A 20,523-nucleotide genomic window follows, 5' to 3' on the forward strand; every position below is an offset into this window, starting at 1 on the left:
AATGAAGGCTGTTTAAATTGATGAACAACTGAATAATTATTGGCTAAAAATCAAAACAGCAATCAGGAAAGGAGAATAGAGTTAAACCTAATCTGTGACAAGTAAGATAATAAGAAATCACTATTGAATAAATAATGTTGAGAGCAAATGGATAAAAAACATTAACTTGAGGCTGTATTTTATATCCTACAAAGTCACAGATTCCTTATTTATAACAGCTGTGCAAGAGAGATGTCAAACTACTAAAGATAACATCAAAGCCAAAAAGGATCTGATTAAATAGAAATAAAAAACATTTGCACAACACAATGTCACAGAAGGAAACAATTATTCTGACAAACAGAACTGTTTAAAGCATACCTTCTAAAACATATTATTTCTGAAAACAAGATGGTCAAAATATAGATTCTGTTAAAGAGAAGTCAAAAGATTTGAATATGCAGTTTACATTTGAAAAATCAATGATGTCCCAGACTCATTCATTGTCCATTCAACAGACTAACTTATGTTGTTAAATAATGTTATAGCTAAAAGTAGAACCTGTCCCCCATGTGCCCAGTCCTGAGATAAGCACCTCACATGGATTAGCTCATCAAAGTTCAGAGTCAGGTGTTGTGTTTTCTTCACAGACAATGCTCAGAATGTGAGATAGTCAGAATTTGAATCCAGATCTGTCTTATTTTAGAACCCATGCTCTAACCACTACACAAAGTATATATTCCTTCTCATATCAATTATGAAGTAGACCATGGTGTTGATTGAATGAACACAAGTTAAACCACCTTAAGATACTACATATCTGTTAAGTTGTCAAAACTTTAAATTAAAAATGGGCCTGTCGGGCCTCCCCTGGTGGCGCAGTGGTTGAGCACTGGGCCGCGAAGCTGCCCAAAGCCTCTGCAGCACCGGTTCGATACCCGGCTGCCGGCGAGGGTCCCACCTGGCGCGACAGACCTCTCCTGCAGCGTCCACTGCTCCCCTCAGCAGTGTATTTCGTCTGTCTGCCTGTTCTGTTTTCCCCACTCTGGCTCTGGTAAATTCTCTCACCCTCCCATGCTTCTGACTGTACCCAGTGCTTGTATAAATAAATAAATAAATCTTTAAAAAAATAAATAAAAATAAAAATGGGCCTGTGGTAGTCAGGTATATGTACTCATTGTTGGAAGTGATGGGCGTGGCTTCATTTCTTCTGGATTTGTTGATGAAAGCTTTTCATCAAATTTGGGAGGTTTGGGGTCATTATTTCATTAAATATATAGTGTTTCAGCTCTTTTCTTTCTCTTCTAGCCTGATGAAACTCCTGTGGCACATTTGTTTGTTCACTTGATATTTCGAACAGGGCTCCTATTCTTGCTTCCTTTTTCGTCTACCCTTTCCCCGGTTTTTTAGTTTCTGTTGATTTGTCTTCCTTTGATCTTCTCTTGATCTGTCTTTCTGTTGATCTAGTTTCTATTAATCTATCTTCAAGTTCACTCACTTTTTTCCTTCTGATTGCTCAAATCTACTATTAAGTAGATTTTTCATTTTTGTTATTAAGTCAATTTTTCGTTTTTGTTATTATGCTTTTTAACTGAAGAATTTTCACTTTATTCTTTTTTATAATTTATATTTCTTGTTGATATTCTCTACTTTAAAAGTCATTGTTATCACAGTTTTCCTAAGTCACTGACCTTGTACTTTTATTTAATTCTTTGAACATAATTATAATAGCTGCTTTGAAGTTTTTGTCTGCTAAGGCCAATATGTGGGCCACTCAAGCAGTTTATTTTTATTACTTTTTCCCCCTAGCATGGGTAACAGTTTCCTGTTTCTTTACATATCATAATTTTTGGTTGAAAACTGGACAATTTAAAAAATAAAATGTAGCAGCTCTTGGTTTTGATGTATATTTCTGAGTTTTTGTTTTTAGTAAATTGTTTGGATTGAAACTGTGAAATCTCTCTCCCCTCTGGTGTGTGACTTCTGGTGTCTTTACTTATTTTTTAATCTTTATTTTTAATTTTTGCCCTGCTCCTAGAGGTTGCTACAGTGTCTACACAGCCCATATGACTTCTACTCTCTGCCAGTGGGTACTTGTGTAGGTTGGTAAACACTCTAAATTGTACCCAACCCTCCAGTCTCCCCTGGCCTTTACTTTATGACAATATTTCTTGGGTCTTCCAAGGCATGAGCATAATTTTTCCAATCCCCAAGGTAAATGTGGGAGCCATTGTCCTACGATGCTCCCCTTTATAGAATATCCCATTAAATTTTTGGCTGGTTTATTGCTCACCCTAATTGGGCCTGCATCCTCAGGCTAGCAAAGCTGAGAATTCTCTCCATTGGATTTTCAACTGTGTTCACCACATTTAGCTTATAAAAGCTCAACCCACAAGTTTGCCCTTTTTGACAAGCTCCATGTTGGTAAGAACTGCAAAAAGCCCAGGCAAGAAAGTCATAGACTCACTGAGGAACCCCAGCTATTTTTGAAAACAAACAAACAAAAAAACCAAAACCACTTCTCAATTTGTTGTCTCCATTTGGTAAATTTCTAGAGTGCTGAATGGTTGTTTTCAATTACTTTGTATAGTTTTATATTTATTTCTTCTGGAATGAATTCATTACTTCTTTACATTGCCTTACCTAAAAGTCTTTCTGGCTCACTCTTTCTGAAGAATGATTTTTTGAGATGTAGCAAAACAATAGAATATAAATATATATAAAATATAATTACCCAGATTTGGGCCTCCCTGGTGGCGTAGCGGTTGAGCAGTGAGCTGCAAAGCTGCCTGCAGCCTCTGCAGCGCCGGTTCGATCCCCGGCCCCTGGCAAGTGTCCCACATGGCGCACAGACCTCTCCTGCCGTGCCCGCTGCTCCCCTCAGCAGTGTACTTCATCAGTCTGCCTGTTCTGCTCCCTGCTCAGGCTCTGGTGTATTCTCTCACCCTCCCACGCTTCTGACTGTACCCAGTGCTTGTATAAATAAATAAATCTATCTATCTATCTATCTATCTATCTATCTATCTATCTATCTATCTATAATTACCCAGATTTAATACATTTATTTGAGGGAAATGAATATCAAGGAAACCACCCCAAACCAGACAACCATAAAATATATCCAAAATTGTCGTAACACAGAGAAGAGGAATACCAACTCTCTCAAAGACCTTAGTGCAGAAGTAGCACTGATCACTTCAGTTCATATTCTGGGTGAGAACTTAGTCGCATAGTTATACTGAGCTTCAAATATCCACTGGTCTCTATTACAGAAGCCTACAATAAATCCAATGAAAGTTACCTGGCCTAAGATAGGAACATTCGAAGGTAGTAAAGAATGGTCACTTTCAGAATATATTTTGACAGTATAATCAATAGGATTTTTTGATAGACTAGATGTAGGTAAGTAGCAGACCCAGTAGTCACACTTGGGAGCCAAGAATATCACATGCCCTTTTCCCCTATTCTTCCACCTTACATTTGGGAAAGAGGATGACAGAGCTGCACTGATGTACAGTGGGTCTTCGAGGACCTAAGCCCTGAGGTCCTATCTCAACTCTGCCTCTCCCTTCCTTTTCTTTCTCAGACCCTTGACTGGCAAGTGGGAAGGGGGACGGGTTAGTCATAATGCTTCTTTCTTCCCTATTCAGGAGCAAGTGCTAGAATTTTCCTTTCACTTGAGTTGCAACATTGGAGAAAAGGATCTTATATTTACTTATAAAAATAGAAGACAGTTTGGTTATTAACTGGTATCCAAGGAATTGGCTTATTTATATTTTCAGATTTTTTCCTGAAGTCCGGGCTCCAGGAACAGTATGCCCAGAAGAGACCAACTTCTTTCTATACCCGCATGTGTAACCCCTGGATCTCCCTGTTGGGAGTGAGTAACTTCATCTTGATCTCAATTTTCCTTGAAACGTAATTCAGGAGGATACATGGATGCTATCAGAATGGGGAGGGGAGGAAAGAGAAAGGACTTTAATTAGGAGCAGTGCAATTTAATTGCCTGTTGTATTAGAATTTAAGTGAGGCCGCATATAACAAAATTACATTTAATGAACCACTTATTTTAATTAATGACTTACTATAAAAATAATTATTTCTCGTATCCTGTGGGTCACTAAATTCCTTGGTACAGCAAATTAACGTAGATTAACCCTAATTTGTTTCTTATAGGGGGTGGAAAAAGAAGCTAAGATATATATCTATTTACTGTAGTTTTGATTAACACATACTTTCTGGAGGGCATCTTCTCAAATATCTGCTTAGGTGAGATATTAAAAATTATGAGTGAACGTCAATCATTCAGACATCTACAGTAATTCGAGGCTGATGAGAGGGACTATTGTTTCTTAATGCTCTGTTTTGTGCCTTTTTTACCATGTGAAAACCACTAAGTGACTTGCTTTTCTTACTGTATTTCCGCAGGCTGTTGGGTCCCTCATCATCATGTTTGTGATCCAGTGGGTCTATGCTCTGGTTAACATGGGCGTTGCTGTTATGGTGTATTTCTACATTGGCCAGACTAGTCCAGGGCTTCACCTTGGTAAGTACCTTGGTATTTTGCCGCCATACCTCCTTCTTCTCTTTTAGTATTTGTTGGAAAAAAAAATGTTTTAAACACGCATTAAATGCTCACGCTAACTTAGATGTGAATCCCATTATCTTTTTATATATATTCACATATATATAAAAAGGTAGGTTTATTATAAAAAGAGAGAGAAGAATAAAGGACACTTGTGCAGACACAAGTGGGCAGAAAGAGATGCCTCTGAAAGGGACAGGGTTTTTTTTTCTCAATATTTTATTTTATATAATTCTTACATCATTTTTCATTTGTACACAATGTATGCATTTTCATTTTGGTTATATTCCCCATACAATTGCACCCCCCCTTCTTTTGACCCTAAGCCTTTTTCCCCCGTCTCCTCCCCCCCGTAGTGTGTCTCTGGTTTATAGTTCCATGTTGATTTTGAGTTTTACTTTATTATAATTAGTCTTTTTCCTGGTCCCTTATTTAGGTTTTCTAAATTCCTGCTATGACTGAGACCATCCGGTATTTTTCTTTTTCTTTCTGGCTTATTTCACTGAGCATGATCCCTTCTAGTTCCATCCATGTTGCTGCAAATGACATGAGTTTATCTTTTTTGATTGCTCAGTAACAGTCCATTGTGTGTATATACCACATCTTCTTGAGCCAGTCATTTATTTTGGGGCATTTGGGTTGTTTCCATAGCTTTAGTTATTGTAAGTAGTGCTGCTATAAACATAGGGGTGCAGGTGCCCTTTGGAATTAATGTTTTTGTGTCCTTTGGGTAAATACCTAGGAGTGGAATTGCTGGATCATATGGAAGCTCTATCTTTAGTAGGTTGAGGAATCTCCACACAGCTCTCCATAACGATTGGACCAGTTTGCAGGGACAGGTTTGTTAAAAGAAAGGCCTGCATAGACACAGGCAGGCAAGAGAGCTGCTGCCTAAATGCCATTTTCATGTAGCTTGTAGTCTATAATGGAAAATATGACATGCACATAAATGATAACAAATGAAAAATAACAACTTCTGTGAGGTTTGTAAGATGTATAGTCATAAAATAGATGCTAACAGTATTGCATCAGAGAGAAGAAATTAAAATCTGCTACTGTAAGTTGCTTATACTATATTTGAAGTAGTATGATAGCATGTCAAGGTAAGTTAAAAATGTATACTGCAAGCTCTAAACCCTACAAGTAACCCTAAAGTACAAACCCTAAAGCAAACATTAAAATAATACAACAAAAAGTTACAGCTAATAAGCCAGTAAAAGAGATAAAATAGAATTAAAAAATATCCAAATGTTCCCAAAATGAGGGAAAAGATTATGAAGGAAATATGGGACAAACAAAAAACAAATAGCAAAGTGGTTTATTTAAACCTAACCATATCTGTAATAACACTAAATGTAAATGACCTAAACACTCTCAATGAAATGGTAGAAATGGTCAGGTTGAATAAAAGCGAGCACGTTCTAACTATATACTATCCATAAAAAACCTACTGTAAATATAAAGACAGGGGCCTCCCTGATGGCTTAAGGGGTTAAGCATCACACTATGAAGCAATCCGCAGCTTCTGCAGCACGAGTTCAATCGCAGCCGGCCAGGGAGCAACCCACATGGAGCAGCAGACGTCTCCTGTCTTGCCTGCTGCTCCCCTCAGCAGTGTATTTCAGTCAGTCTGCCTGTTCTGTTCCCCACTCTGTCTCTGGTGAGTCCTGTAACCCGCCCCCTACATCTCTGGCCTCTACCCCAGCTCTTGTATGCATAAATAAATAAATCTTTAAAATAAATAAATAAATATAAAGACAGAAAAAAAAAGTAAAAGGGTAAGAAAAGCTATATCATGCAAATATGAATCAAGACAAAGCTGAAGTGATTATATTAATATGAGTCAAATGATTTTCCAAAAAGGTGCAAAGGAAATTTAGTGGAGAAAACAGTCTTTTCAGCAAATGATGCTGGAATAATACTTCTAGCCATACATCATACTATGTAAAAGTAACTCAAAAATGATTCCAGAACAAAATGTAAAACCTAAAAATATAAAATTTCTAAGAGAAAAATAGAAGATAAAACTTTAATGACCGTTAGGCAAAGATTTCTCATATACAACACCTAAAGGAAAAAAATAGATAAATTGAACTTAATCACAATTAAAGATGTTGCTCTCACAAGCACAATGGTAAAAAATGCACAAATGTGAGCTATAGACTGTGAAACAATGTTGGCAAATCATTTCTGATGAAGGTCTTGTACCTAAAATCTCCCAAACTCAATAATTAAGGAAGCAATAAAAAATGAGCAAAAATTTTAAGTATATTTCACAAAAGAACATATATGGATGGCAAATAAGAACATGAAAAGATGCTCAACATGATTAATTATTAGGAAAAGCAAACTAAAACCACTACACTCTTATTAGAGTGATTAAAAATACAGTCATGTAGAAACAACTAGAACTATTATATACTTCTGGGGAGATATGTAAAATAATAAAATCACTTTATAAAAACAGTTTGACAGTTTATTAAAAGTTAAACATATGTCTGCTATATGAAATAGTTATTGAACTCCTGAGTGTTTACCAACGGAATTGAAAGCAGTATAATCATACAAAAACCTGAACATGAATATTCATAGCAGCATAATTTGTAATTACGAAAATCTAGAAACAACCCAAACGTCAATTAACAGTGTTTCTATAAAGATAATGTAGTATTGCTAAAGAAGGGAATACTATTCAGCAATAAAAAGAATGAGCCATTAATAGATACATGCAATAACAGGGATAAGTCTCAAAATAATTATGCTAAGTTAAAGAAACAAGACAAAAACAGTACACAGTGTATTATTTCATATGTATATCATTATTGAAAATGCAAACTAATCTATAATGACAACAGATCAGTGGTTGCCTCTGAATGGGGTGGGGATGGAGAGACGTGGGAGGAAGATCTTACGATGTGGCTTGAAGTGACTTTTGGAGGTGATGGATATGGTTATTATCTTGTTTTTGGTGATGGTTTTAAGTGTATACCTATGTCAAACCTCACCAAACTGGATACTTTAAGTGCATGTAATTTGTTCTAAAAAATATACTTGGGATTGTTTTAATCAGTTATGGTAATATACACAGAAATGATTGTCACAGTGATGCTCTAGAAACTGAAGGCATGGAGCAGGCATGCTACACAAGGCCATATGGAGGACCAGGCTTGGTCTGGAGACAAGAGAAAGAGGGGAGCTGTTAATGGGTTGTTAATGGAAAGGGAATGAGTGAGGCAAGTAAATAGCTCAGTAGGTTTGGGATTGGACAGTTTGAATAATTTCAGCAGGCTTTGGACTACAGGGAGAGTCTCTAGTTGTCCATTGCCTGGCCATGAGAGATTTAGTGCAGGGGAATATTGAATTGGTGTGTAAGAATTTGATCAAGGAGATGGTTGGGAATGTGTGCTCTGGATTTCTTGGTCTATATACCAGAGGTGTTAGCTCTCTAACAGTTAGCATCTTCAGGATCAAGACCCCAAATGCCAGAGCATCAAGAATAAAAGAAAATATAATTAATATTCTGAAATTATATTCCAGTTATCCTTCAATAATAAAAGTGTTTAAAAATGCTTGTAAGGGCCATTTTCAACAAAATACTGTGATGCCCCAACTTAAAAGAAAGTAAGTTCCCAGACCTAACTAAATTAGATGGTCTATAGCAATTGTTCAGAATTAGAATAGTCTGATGTATATATTTGTTTATTTTTTTTAAAGGTTTTTTTTTTTTTTTTTGGGTAAGATTTATTTATTTATTTATACAAACACTGGGTACAGTCAGAAGCGCGGGAGGGTGATAGAATTCACCAGAGCCAGAGCGGGCAGCAGAGCAGGCAGAAGGACCGAGGTACACTGCTGAGGGGAGCAGTGGGCGGCAGGAGAGGTCTGCACTCCATGTGGGACCCTCCTCTGGTGGCCGGGGAGCAGCCAGGGATCGAACCGGTGCTGCAGTGGCTGCGGGCAGCTTCGCAACCCAGAGCTCAACCGCTGCGCCACCGGGGAGGCCCTGATGTATATATTTAAAAGAAATGCATTGTAAACACTTTAAGTCATATTTACACTAAAAATAATGCTGTAGAAAAATTCATGCTAAGAGATCTTTATATCAGATAATTTAATGGATAGAATATAATTTAACTGACAGTGATTATATCAATGATTGCTTCTGAATTTCTTACAAGTTAATTTGATCTTAAGACATTTAAATATTCCCCAGAAACTTATTCACAGGAAAGTATAACATCAAATTTTAGGCCAATTTACATCTAAAATTTAGATAATTTAGAATCAAAATGATTACAACTAAGTAGTTTTTTTTTCTTTTTTTTTTCTTTTGACAATGTCAAAATGAATTAGAGAACTTCTCTTTGCAATTGCAGATGTTAGTACAAATCTAAAATTTGTCTTTCCTTGAACCATAAGAACCAAATCAGAGTGAGTAAATACATATTATTAGCGGAATACTGTTAACATTAGCCAAGATTCTAAATATTTATATGATATGATAGATAAAATATATAGTGAGTGAGTGGAGTATATCTAACTGGAAAAGCATTTCATAAGATTTTATAAATGACATTTGACTGGGTTTTCCAAAGTTCTATATAGTTTATTATGTGAATTTTTTTTAACCCATGCCAAAGAGTGGGGGGGTGTTGGTTTAAAAAAATGTTGATAATCCCTATTCTAATCAGTGTGTCTGATGTCAGATTATTTGGCCAGTATCATCAACAATCTTATTTCAGCTTTAGATTCTACATGCTGAGCTATTTGTTTTATTTAACACCTGGGAAAACTTCCTAAGTGTCAGATCCTGGGGTGTTGTACTGTGAAGGTCACAAGATGAAAAAAGATGCTTTTCCTATTTTCAAAAAGTGAGTGGTCTAGTAGATTTTAGACAAATATTTAACACTCATCAGTTTGAATCTAGGAAGAAAATAATATCAACATTTTAAAAATTCCTATGACTGAAGTTAGTGAGCCCTCTGCTTTTTTCTCTGTAACATCACACTCATTTTTTTTTCTTGTGATATTGAAGGTTAGGAATAGCTTTTGAAAAGTACCTACAGGTACAAAGTCCCTACAGGCTGCCGTCAAGGAGTAGTACAATGAATGTTGTTCACTTAGATTGAAAAAGGAAAAAAAATTGTGCTAATTCTGTGTATATCAGCGGATATATATTAAGTTTATTAAAACTGGGATTCTAGATACATATGTAGAGCCTCCATAAATATTTATGTGTATGTCTTCCCTCTAGGATCAGCCTCTGACTTCAGCTTTTTCAGGTGGATGAGGTCGCTTCTGATTCCCTCCTGCAGGTATGTGCTAATCTGGGGCGAATACAAGGGTGGTTGGGAGTACTAAGGGGGATCCCATTCCTAGGTGGACTTGGAATTGTGATGTGTGAATCTGCAGTTGAGAAGCTCAGGGAAACTCAGACTGACTCTGCTTTTCATTGTATTCCACCATCCAACCTCCCAGCCTTAGCTCATCAGAAACTTTCTCTGGCTCATGTGCTCTTCCCTGCTTGTTGTCAGGAATGGTGAGCAGAGGCTTTCTTTAGAATCTGATGGTGGGGTGATGAATCAAGAGAACTTGTCTCACTGAGCTCATAGTCCAAGACACTTACATCAATACATAATCATATACAAGATTGGCGCCCAAAGGACTCCCATTCTTTCAAGTCAGTGGTAATGGACATGACTATATTGGCCTAAGTACAGAGGCCAAGTAGAGAGGAGGTCATGGAGTTGGGACCTCTGCAATGAGGTACACAGGGAGAGGGAAGAGCAAACTTTCCTGAGAAATAGGACAAGATCTCATTGGGAAGGTAAGATTCCGTGAGTGCCCTTATCTCTTTCTTTCATCTCACCCTTGTGGGGCCAATGTGCCCTCACCTTTGAAAGCCTCAGGACTCTGAGAAATTATTTCCCTCCCTTTTTAATATCAGTGGGGCGCCAAAGCTGCAGGCTAAAAAGATCTAGGCAGAATCCAGGCATACATTTATTTGGTTTCATTTTGTTGGCTTGGTTTTGAAACTTTAGACGTCTGGGTTGCACTTGCCAATATTTCCACCTTCCAGCCTAACATTGTTAATGTATTATGAGACCCTTTCCCATAATCCATTGTTAATGGATTATGAGATTATTGATCCCAGATGTAAGTTCAGAACCACCCCCATCTCCTGCCCCATTTTGTTCATTGTGGTGAAATACAAATAACATAAAATTTACCATCTTAACCATGTTAAGTGTACAATTCAGTGGCATTAAGTCTGTTAATGTTGTGGGAACATGTGTCTGCAGAGTTCTTCATCTTGCAAACCTGAAACTCTCTCTGCACACACTGAACAATAATTCCCCATCCTCCCTCCCAATAATTCTTTTTAAGACAAGTCTTTAGCACAACCAATCTATTCGAGTTGGTGTAAGAAATGAAGCTTGGTGCTAGAGCCTGGGAGACCAACAGGGAGTGGGCTGAGGGAGGGTGGTCTGCGGGGCAGAACTCCCTGCCGTCTGTCTGGAAGCTGGGCTGACAGTGTGTGTGGAGCTGTAGGATGGGTGGGGTCACCTCTGCTTCTCTTCCTGTCTGAGGCTCAAAGCCAGCAACTCAGGTCACAGCACACAAGCACTCATCTCTTTTTCTCTACCACCTCTTTCTGAGGGAAAGCCAAGTTTATGGAAATAGATTCTGCATAGAAGCTGCCTACAGATTCTGGAGCTATGAGTAGTGTATGATGAGGGCATGTGGCCTTACCTAATTTACAGGAATAATTTTTAGGTATTTCCGGTTTTAAAATCTGCAAATGGCCTTGGGAGGTTACTATTCCTTATGTTACTGTCTGAATTCCTGGAATTTCACCTGCAAGGTCACTGTAGTACTATGTGGAAAGAAAATGTATTAGGAAGAGATTATTCTTAGAAAAGGATAGTACTTTGGTTGGAATAGAACTCAGTCCATGCTATTCATAGTTCTGTGGGCTTGTGGAGCAATCAGCAGAGGCCTCAGCTAAGTCAACACCAAACTTCCTGTCCTCACCATGGCTACTGAACAATATTTTGTGGTGGCTGTTCAGGAGGGTGAAAAGACCAAGAAATGGTGATTTGCTTAAAAGTAGAAATTGATAGCTGTGTTTTCTATTTTTCAGTTTTGAGGATTTTTTCACAACTAGAGCCCCAGGTGTTCTTCAAAACTAAAAAAGAATATTGTAGAGTGTGTTTGGGCAAAGACATGTGACTGTTACCTCTTCTATTACACCTCTAATTCTCAGAACTTTGTGAAACCTTACCTTGAGAGGGCTTTCTTTCCTGAAATCCTAGCAACTACCCAGCTGGGAATTCTTGGGCCCTTCTAGACTAGAAAGTGAAGTATTTTATTTCCCTGAATTTAGAAAAATATCATGGCTTCACCTAAAGCAAAATGCACTGGTGAAAACACTTCTGTATGTTGACTGGTGAGCATATTTGTCATTTTCTAACCTTACATTTTACAGATTCAACGTTTAGAGAAATTAATTAATTTCTGAGAAAACCTCAACTTATCTAATTTAGACATGTTCTTATAAAGTGATTGCAAGGCCTTAGTCATGTGATTTGAACTTCAGCAACTATACATTTGGCCAGAGTCAGCTGAAGCTTCCTGCTTAAGTTTCACAAATTTCTAACATCAGCTTTCTACCTTTTTTGAAAAGCAACTATCCAACGTGTACCTTATTTAAACAATTGAAACTTGTCAAGCAGATGCTTCTTTGAGAGTAAAATTTCTTTTTTTTTTAAAGATTCATTTATTTATTTATACAAGCACTAGGTACAGTCAGAAGCATGGGAGGGTGAGAGAATTCACCAGAGCCAGAGTGGGGGACAGAACAGGCAGACCGACAAAATACACTGCTGAGGGGAGCAGCGGGCGCAACAGGAGAGGTCTGTCATGCCATGTGGGACCCTCGCTGGTGGCTGGGGATCTAACTGGCGCTGCAGAGGCTGTGGGCAGCTTCGCAGCCCAGCACTCAACCACTGCGCCACCCAGGGAGGCCCAAGAGTAAAATTTTTAAGAGGAAATCCATACTTAGGTTATGATTGAAGAATCTAACATAGATGGTGGAACCAGGAAGGACCTGGGAAGATGAGACGAGGTCAAGGAGGTGAAGAGGTTTTGCCTGAGACTGTGACTGGGCCTTCTTCTGTAGATTCCCTGCCTGCCAGTCTAGTCTTTCCTTCCTCCTTCTGCCTCTAGCACTTGCCTCATGTATCCCTAACATTTTTCTTTGCCAATTTATTTCAACTCGAACTGTCCAAGTGACAATGGAGTCCATGTGGGGACTGGCTCTTTATCTTCAGAACAGTTTCATGTCAAAAGCCTTTGCAATTTACCTTGCACAGCTGATTGCTCTGAAGACCTTAGCATTGGATATCATTACTGCAGTTTTCTTTGCATTGAACTAAATAGAGGCTTTCTCCTTGTGCTCCTCTCAATTTTCTAGACCTTCTATTTCATCATTTAATTTGACAAAAAAGCAAAAGAGAAATTGTAGAGCCTCATACAATACCATTTGGACAGTTATCTTTGTACTGTTACACATTTCTACTAAAGAAAGTTAAATCTGTTTCTCCTTATTTTCAGATTTACTATTTGTCATACTTTGGATTATAAACTATTGTACATACAGCTTTCAAGACTTATGCTATTGAAACACATATTAAATAACAAACACAAAATAATTAGCACACTGACATTTTTTGCAAATAATTTCTCTGTCCAGAGAAGGCTCTTCTCCACTGGTCAGCACTTGTTTCTTGCTTCTGATCATCTTCTGTGTTTCTCTCACCAAAGGAGCTTGCGATCCCCCCAAGAACAGATCATTTTGGCACCATCGCTGGCTAGGGTTAACATGGAGATGACTCAGCTCACCCAGGAAAACACAGACTTCGCTACTCGGGATCGCTACCATGGCTCTTCCCTTGTGAGTCGGGAACAGCTGATGCCTCGGTACTAGAGTACTGGGTACTCAGTACTAGGCAGCCCTGGGTCCCTCCTGCCTTGTGCTCTTGGTCCAGTGCACGATGGACCCAAAGCCTAGAACCCTTGTGGAACTGATTCTCCTCAGTCAGAAACTCAAGACGTCTTCACACTGTCATTTGAACTGTGGAAATCTTCTTTCTGGTCTGGAACACCAAGTCTAACCAGGGCAATTGTTGGCCTGGCAGCAGCCTCCACAGCATGCATCCCATTTGAGGAGCCCCTATGGACACCTACGACTGCAGGCATGGAGAATGAGGCCAGATTGTTTATTCTGAGGACCACAATAAATGTTTAAGTTTTTTTTTTTTTAATAAACAATACATTCACATGGTTCCAGACCCCAAAGTATCATTTTATATATGTAGTGAAAAGTTGAAAAGTGGCAAAGTTTCCCTCCCGTTCTTCTTCCCCATCTCATGAGTTTGCATCTCCTGCCCCAGAGGTTAACCATTGTTCTCGTATGTACTTCCAGTTCTTTATGAACATGCAACCAAGTGGGAGTGTGGATTCTTATTACTCCCTTTTCATACACAAGAGGTAACGTATTATACATGTGTTCTGCACCTTGATTTCCTCTTAACAATCTATCTTGGAGACATTTCCGTATCTGCATATATAGTTTCTTCATCATTTTTAACTGCATACTGTGCTGTGATTTATTTCATCAGTTCCACCATGATGAAATTTGGATTATTTCCAATCTTTTGCTATTACAGTGAGCTCTGCAGTGGATTATCTTGTACATATGTACAAGTGTGAAGTATATCTGTCTGATAACTTCCCACAAGTGGAATTGCAAGATCAAAGGTACATGCATTTGTAAGCTTTTACTGTTTAGTGAAGGTCTTTTAATTAAAAAATTAAATTGCCATGAATTACCTAATGGTGACTCATGTTTCCTAAAGAATTTGTGGTCCCCAGCTCTCTGAGCACCTTTGCAGCTGTTTTGCAGTATGAACGTCTGAGGCACAACACTGTTTTGGCTCTTATATAAGCTCAGCGTGGAATACATCACAGGCATCCAGTCTGGGGCTGTGACAGTGGCTTCCTCTGGATAAGATCAGCCCCTGGGCCAGAGGCAGCGGTCTTACCACTGAGCCACAGAAGAAAGTACTAGTCCTGACCTCTTTCTCCAAAGTCAGTGTGCTAAGAATCACCTGGGATGTTTGTCAAAAGTGCAAATTTCTGCACCTAACTCATGATTTTGTTGTTCAGTAAATTTGAGGAGAGTCCTGGACTTTATATTTTAAATGAGCATCTCTGGTGATTCAATGCAGGGATCCTTGGGCCACGTTTTGAGAAATGCTGGCCTGTTGGATGCAATGGGCTTGAAGCGAGTAGGAGTGGGAAGATCTTAGATGGTCAGGTTAGATCTCCTAACAGAGATTGAGTTTATTATTACTGTTCACAACAAGATCTAGTTTATGGTTGCTGTTTGGGTGTTGCTTTGGTTAAACACCAGACTTCTGAATATCACTAGAAACAATTTAAAGAAAGCAAGCTTCAAGTTAACAATAATCATGTGGGAATTAGAAGCGCTATAACAAGACAGACTGCATTCAGGAACTGCCAAGGTGGTGATGGAGGAGGGTCCATTTTAAGGAGAAGCTGTGCTAGTTTCCTGTGGTGCTGTGATGATTACACAAGCTAAGTGGCTTCAAACAGCAGAAGTTGATTCTCATAATTCTGGAATCCAGAAATCTGAAATAGTATCACCGAGGTGAAATCAAGGTGTTAGTAGTCAGACTCCTTCTGGAGGCTCTCAGGAAGAAGTCCAGCTTCTGGTGGCTGCTGGCATCCCTGACTTGTGGCCGCATCACTCTGTCTTCAAGGCCAACATATTCAAGTCTCTCTCTGCTCCGTCATCACATTGCACTCTCCTCTGTGAGTGTGAAATCAACCTCTGGTCTTATAAGGATACATATGATTGCATTTAGAGTGCGCTCAGAAAATCCAGGATAATCTCCCCATCTCAAGAGCCTTAATCATACCTGCACAGGTTTCACAAAATGAGGAAATGTTTACAGACTCCAAGGATCCGGATATAGATATCTTTTGGGCACCATTTTTCTGCTTGCCACAGAAGGCTTTATTGATTTATAATTTTGCTTTTTTTTTTTTAAGATTTATTTATTTATACAAGAACTGGGGTACAGGCCAGATGTGCAGGAGGGTGAGAGGATTCAGCAGAGACAGAGCAGGGAACAGAACAGGCAGACTAATGAAATACACTGCTGAGGGGAGCAGCAGGCAAGACAGGAAGAGGTCTGCCATGCCATGTGGGATTCTCGCCGGCGGCTGGGATCAAACCCACGCTGCAGATGCTGCAGACAGCTTCACAGTGTGACGCTCAACTGCCTGCACCACCAGGGAGGCCCTAATTTTGTTCTTTTGAGTTCTGCAAAAGCTAGGACAAAAAAAAAAAAAAAAAAAAAAAAAGCCCTCTGTAAGAAAATGGTATTGAATTTGAAAACCACATACAGCAGAAGAACCCAGGATGAGAACTTCTCCAACATGGTTAAATATGATGGAAAAGTGTAAGAGAACAATGGAGTGTGGTAAAGAATTCCAGCATTCTACTCAGTGTTGGGGATACTTGAGTGACTAGCACAGTCTGGTGTGGGAGGGAGATGCTAAATAGGCTGAACCTCTAATTAGGTTTAAAAGTCTTGTATATAACCAAAGTCATGTTGTGTAAATAGTAATCAGTAAAGCAGTAATCAGGTCTGGGTTCTCCCCAAAGCAGACATTTCTGTGTTAGTGCTTTACTGGGGAGTGCATCCAGGGAGGCAGGAGTGAGAGGACAGGGGAGCGAAGCAGGGAAGGAGGCATGTCCTTGAGCTAGTGACTCCCTAGGATCAAGTGCAACTGAAGGCTTAATCTCAAGACCCTCTTGCAGAAAGAGGAAAGGGTTAGAATGTATCCATTGTTTTCATGGTCAAGGTTTAGCTCTGAGCTGCACTGATGGGCCCTGAAATTGTAATTTGCGCTTGCCTGGTGCCTGGCTGAGGTCTGCAGCAAACAGCCACCCTGTAGGGTTTGTGTGTGCCTGAAGCTGACTACAGCCCAGCAGAGTTGATTGGTCAGTGGTGGCTGAGAAGGAACCAATGGGCTCGACCCCAGAGACAGATTGGGCAGAGAGAATTTGAGGTGGTATATATGAGGTGTCATATATAACCTGTATATTGGCAAAGGTTGGTAGTCAGTACAGGTTGTCAGAAAGATAAGATATGGTGTCACTAGATCATTTGGAGATTATTTATTGAAACTATGTTCAAAATGTCAGCAGTTAGGATCTATAGCAGTGAAATTAGTGACAATTCTAAAATAGATAAGGGGCAGATTCCTGGCCTAAAATTTTAGCACGGAGTACACAGTTATAGGTAACAATATCTGAATATGTGCGGGTCAGACCAGACCTTCTGGGACCCTTAATGTCTCCCTTCAGGCTACGCCGTCTATTGACTGATCCATCCAGTGATCCATCTGCTCAGCCATTGCTACATCCTTTCACCCACCCTTCCATCCACCCTCTGACCCACTTATTCAGCTACACATCCAGCCATCCAGCCATGGCTTGAGCAACCATACACTTGCCTGAGACCACCTCACCCGAGTCAGGTATCATCACCAATCTCAGAGCTTTATGACATAAAAATAGAATCACAGAAATGAACTCCTCAGCCAGCACTTTCACACTTTCAGGGCAAGTACAGCCCAATTCTAGAGCATTCTTGAACTCAGGGTTGGGAACCAGAATAGGGATCATTTTCTCTGCTGTCTCGAGGAGTCATGCTAACAAGTCCTCTTACCTATGCAATGGTGTGCATTCTGCACGAGCAGTTATAAATCAGTGTGGATGATTGAGATTTTGGGTTCCATCTGAGGCTTCTGATTGAGGGAGTATATTTAAGATGGGATGGGAACCAATGCCCCAGTTGTACACTAATACCTAGGCAAGAGCTGTAGTGGAGAATGTACCACTACATTGGTAGAAGTAAAGGTCAGAAGGTGAAAGTAAAACCTGTAGTATCTAAATTTTTTCCTCTTGAATCTAAGAGTACACTTCTACCAAAGACCCTTGGATGAGGAGCTGGACCAAGAGAGAGAATGACCAGTTGTCCTTTTCACCCAGTAACAGATAGGCCGAGATCATGAGGTGACCTTTCAACACTGGGCCCTGCCCACCAGTGAAATGTGGCCCGAGCTCTGACTATCAGATTGCCCTGCCCGCCCACCCCCTCCCCCATGGGGAGGAGCAAATACAGGATGATGGGTTGGGGCAAAAGTGTGCCCTCTGCCTCTGTCAGGGCCAGAGGCAGCATGGGTGGTAGGTAGCTCCATCCTCTCCCTGGGCAGAGCAGGACAGTGAGGAGAACTGAAGGGATCCAATAACAGTGAGAGCAACAACAGAAGCAGACACAGGATCTGTGGATGGGCAAAGGAGCTGTAAGCTACTCAGATAGTAGTCAGAGAGGGCTCCCTGGAGGAGGAGATATCTTATCTGCATCTAAGGACTTAGCTGGGCATCCCCAGCAGGGGGAATAGCGTGATCAAATGTGTGTGGGGACTTAGAAGTAGCTCAGGGCTTCAGGAGCATAAGGATGTGGCAGTGCAAAGTAAGAAAAAGTACTGGAAAGGCAAGCAAGGGCGGGTGGGGGGAGGGCTTGATGGGGTTTGAATACCACTCTGTATGTTGAACATTTCATAGGGCATATCTCATAACACAGTTGTATAAATTAAATGAGCATGATTCAAGTGCTGGAACAATCCAGCTTCAGATCTACTCTTTCCTTGATCCTTCTGTCGCTGTCTCTGATCTCCTTGCTATACTAGGGAGCTGGTGAGAGCCCAGGAGGGGGGCTTCTTCTCCTGAGGTCAGAGCAAATGGGAGGAGAGGCTGAGGAGGACACCCAGAGCTCTGCAGGAGCACGCCCCAGGCAGTGGAGGTTCATAGAGCCCCCACCGTATGCTGAGTACCAGCTGTACCAGCAGCTATGGGTGTGGGTTGTCAGGGCGGGGAGACCATGTGAAGTGAGGACAAAGCAAATAGAACATGCGGTCCTGCTGCTTACTTTTCTATTGTTGTTGAAAAAATTACCACAAATTTAGTGACTCAAACAGCACGAATGTTTTCTCTTAGGTTCAGAGGTCACAAGTCCAATGTGGGTTTGCACTCAGCTAAAATCAAGGCATGGGCAGGGCTGCGTGCCTTCTGCAGGCTCTAGGGGAGAATCTGTTTCCTCTCTTTTTCAGCTTCCATGCTGCTCGCATTCTTTCACTGCACCTGTCCAACCCTAAAGCCTCCCTCTTCTGTTTTTAGGGATCCTGTGATTAGATGGGGCCCACCCATCTCAAGATCCTTAATTTAATCACATCCGCAACATGCCTTTCACCATAGACATAATGACTGTATTTACAAGTAGTTACTATTTGACCATCTTGGAGGTGGGGTGGGCATCATTCTGCCTACTGCATCTTGCTTGGGGTCTGCAGAGCTGGGGGGTAAGGGTGGTGGAAATGGGGGTTCACACAGAAATGGCTGGAGTATAAGTACAAAGTGGAACAGCCAGCAGCTAAACATGCTGCAAATTGGTTCCACAAGAGCCGAGGGAGAAATCTAGAAGACTTCTCAGAAAAAGTAGGTTTTGAACCAGTGTAGCACATAATATGGAAAGACTTCTGCACCAAGAGCATGAGGTGGACAAGCACAGATGAGAGAGAAGGGCCAAAGCAAGAGGATGTAAGTCTACCTTAGCCTAACAACTCTTCTTCCTGCCCTTGACTTTTTTTTTCAATTTAGTTCTCATATATTTTATTTCATTTAATAATATCTTTGTTTCCATTATATAGGTCATTCACCTACTTTGTTAATTTGTAAGAATTTAATTCTTTTTTATGCAATTGTAAATGGGATTATTTCTTTTTTTAATTTAAATATTTTATTTTATATAATTCTTACATCATTTTTCATAAATGGCTCCCTTGAGAGGGAGTCTGGTACAGCTGCAGATTCAAGGGGCTTGGGGAAGAAAATCTCTAAATCCTGGCTCCACCACTTGTTATCTCTGTGACCTTGGGTAGTCTTCTTAACCTCTCTGAGCCATTTTCAAGAGCCATCTCTTTAAAATGGAAATTGTAATTCTTACCTGCCTCCAAACAGTTGTGAGTATTACATAAGATGATGCTGGCATTTGCGGGGAGGAAATAAAGGAGGCAGGGGTGTCATAAAGTGTTCTCCCACCACCCCTGCTGCTTCTGTGGGTAACAGAAAAACAACGACAAAGCCATGAGCATCACAGTGATTCTTGGCTCTTGCTAGTCTGAAATTGCAGCGCAGTGAGTCCTAGTGCTCCAGCAGAACACGGCGGACACAGATGGATGTCGTCGCTAACCAACAGCAGGAAATCGGCCACCCGCCCAGTGTAATCAAGTTTCATCCCTGACCCCCTCCAGCCCCCCAGCTTTGGCTTTTCAGACCTTTTCAGGCTCATTCGGCCACTTCCCTCTACCACTTCTCTCCGGCTCTTCCTTCCTCCCTTCCTACAGGTTTTCTGAAACTTCAAAATTCCTACCCTACCCTCCATTTCTTTTGAGCCAAAGGTTACTCTAGAGCAAAAACTTACTTTTTGCTGTGTCTTATCCCCTTAACATTCACCTAGACCCCAGAGGATCAGATGTGGTGGTTGCACGCCTGGGATTACGCCCTTTGTCCTTCTCTGCAGGCGCGGGGGTGGGTTGCAGAAGCCCCTAGTCACCACGGACTGCTCAGCATTCCTGCCTCTTGAGGGTGTACCCAGGCTCCTTTGGGGAGATTCACAAGCAGAAATAGATGCCATTTTGTCAATTTGAGGCTGCAAGTAGAGGCGGGAGCCCTTGACTCTTGACACTATTCTTGGCCTTGGCCTTTCACGTAAAAAGGCAAAGCAGATGGCAAGAAAGAC

General features: G+C 40.4%; 1 protein-coding gene across 1 annotated transcript in view; it reads left to right on the plus strand.

Annotated features, from left to right (window-relative positions):
- SLC12A8 (solute carrier family 12 member 8) overlaps nt 1–13,850 on the plus strand; it is a 122,525-nt gene extending 108,675 nt beyond the window's left edge. The window contains exons 11-14 of the mRNA XM_054700501.1: nt 3,762–3,859; nt 4,408–4,525; nt 9,819–9,879; nt 13,391–13,850. Coding sequence (XP_054556476.1) covers nt 3,762–3,859; nt 4,408–4,525; nt 9,819–9,879; nt 13,391–13,553 — 440 coding nt within the window. The 3' untranslated portion in view covers nt 13,554–13,850. The remainder of the gene's footprint in view (nt 1–3,761; nt 3,860–4,407; nt 4,526–9,818; nt 9,880–13,390) is intronic.
- The last annotated feature ends 6,673 nt before the right edge of the window (nt 13,851–20,523 follow it).

This window comes from Talpa occidentalis, unplaced genomic scaffold, assembly GCF_014898055.3.
Source record: "Talpa occidentalis isolate TD23 unplaced genomic scaffold, MPIMG_talOcc4v2.1 talOcc4.4, whole genome shotgun sequence".
Taxonomy (NCBI): Eukaryota; Metazoa; Chordata; class Mammalia; order Eulipotyphla; family Talpidae; genus Talpa; species Talpa occidentalis.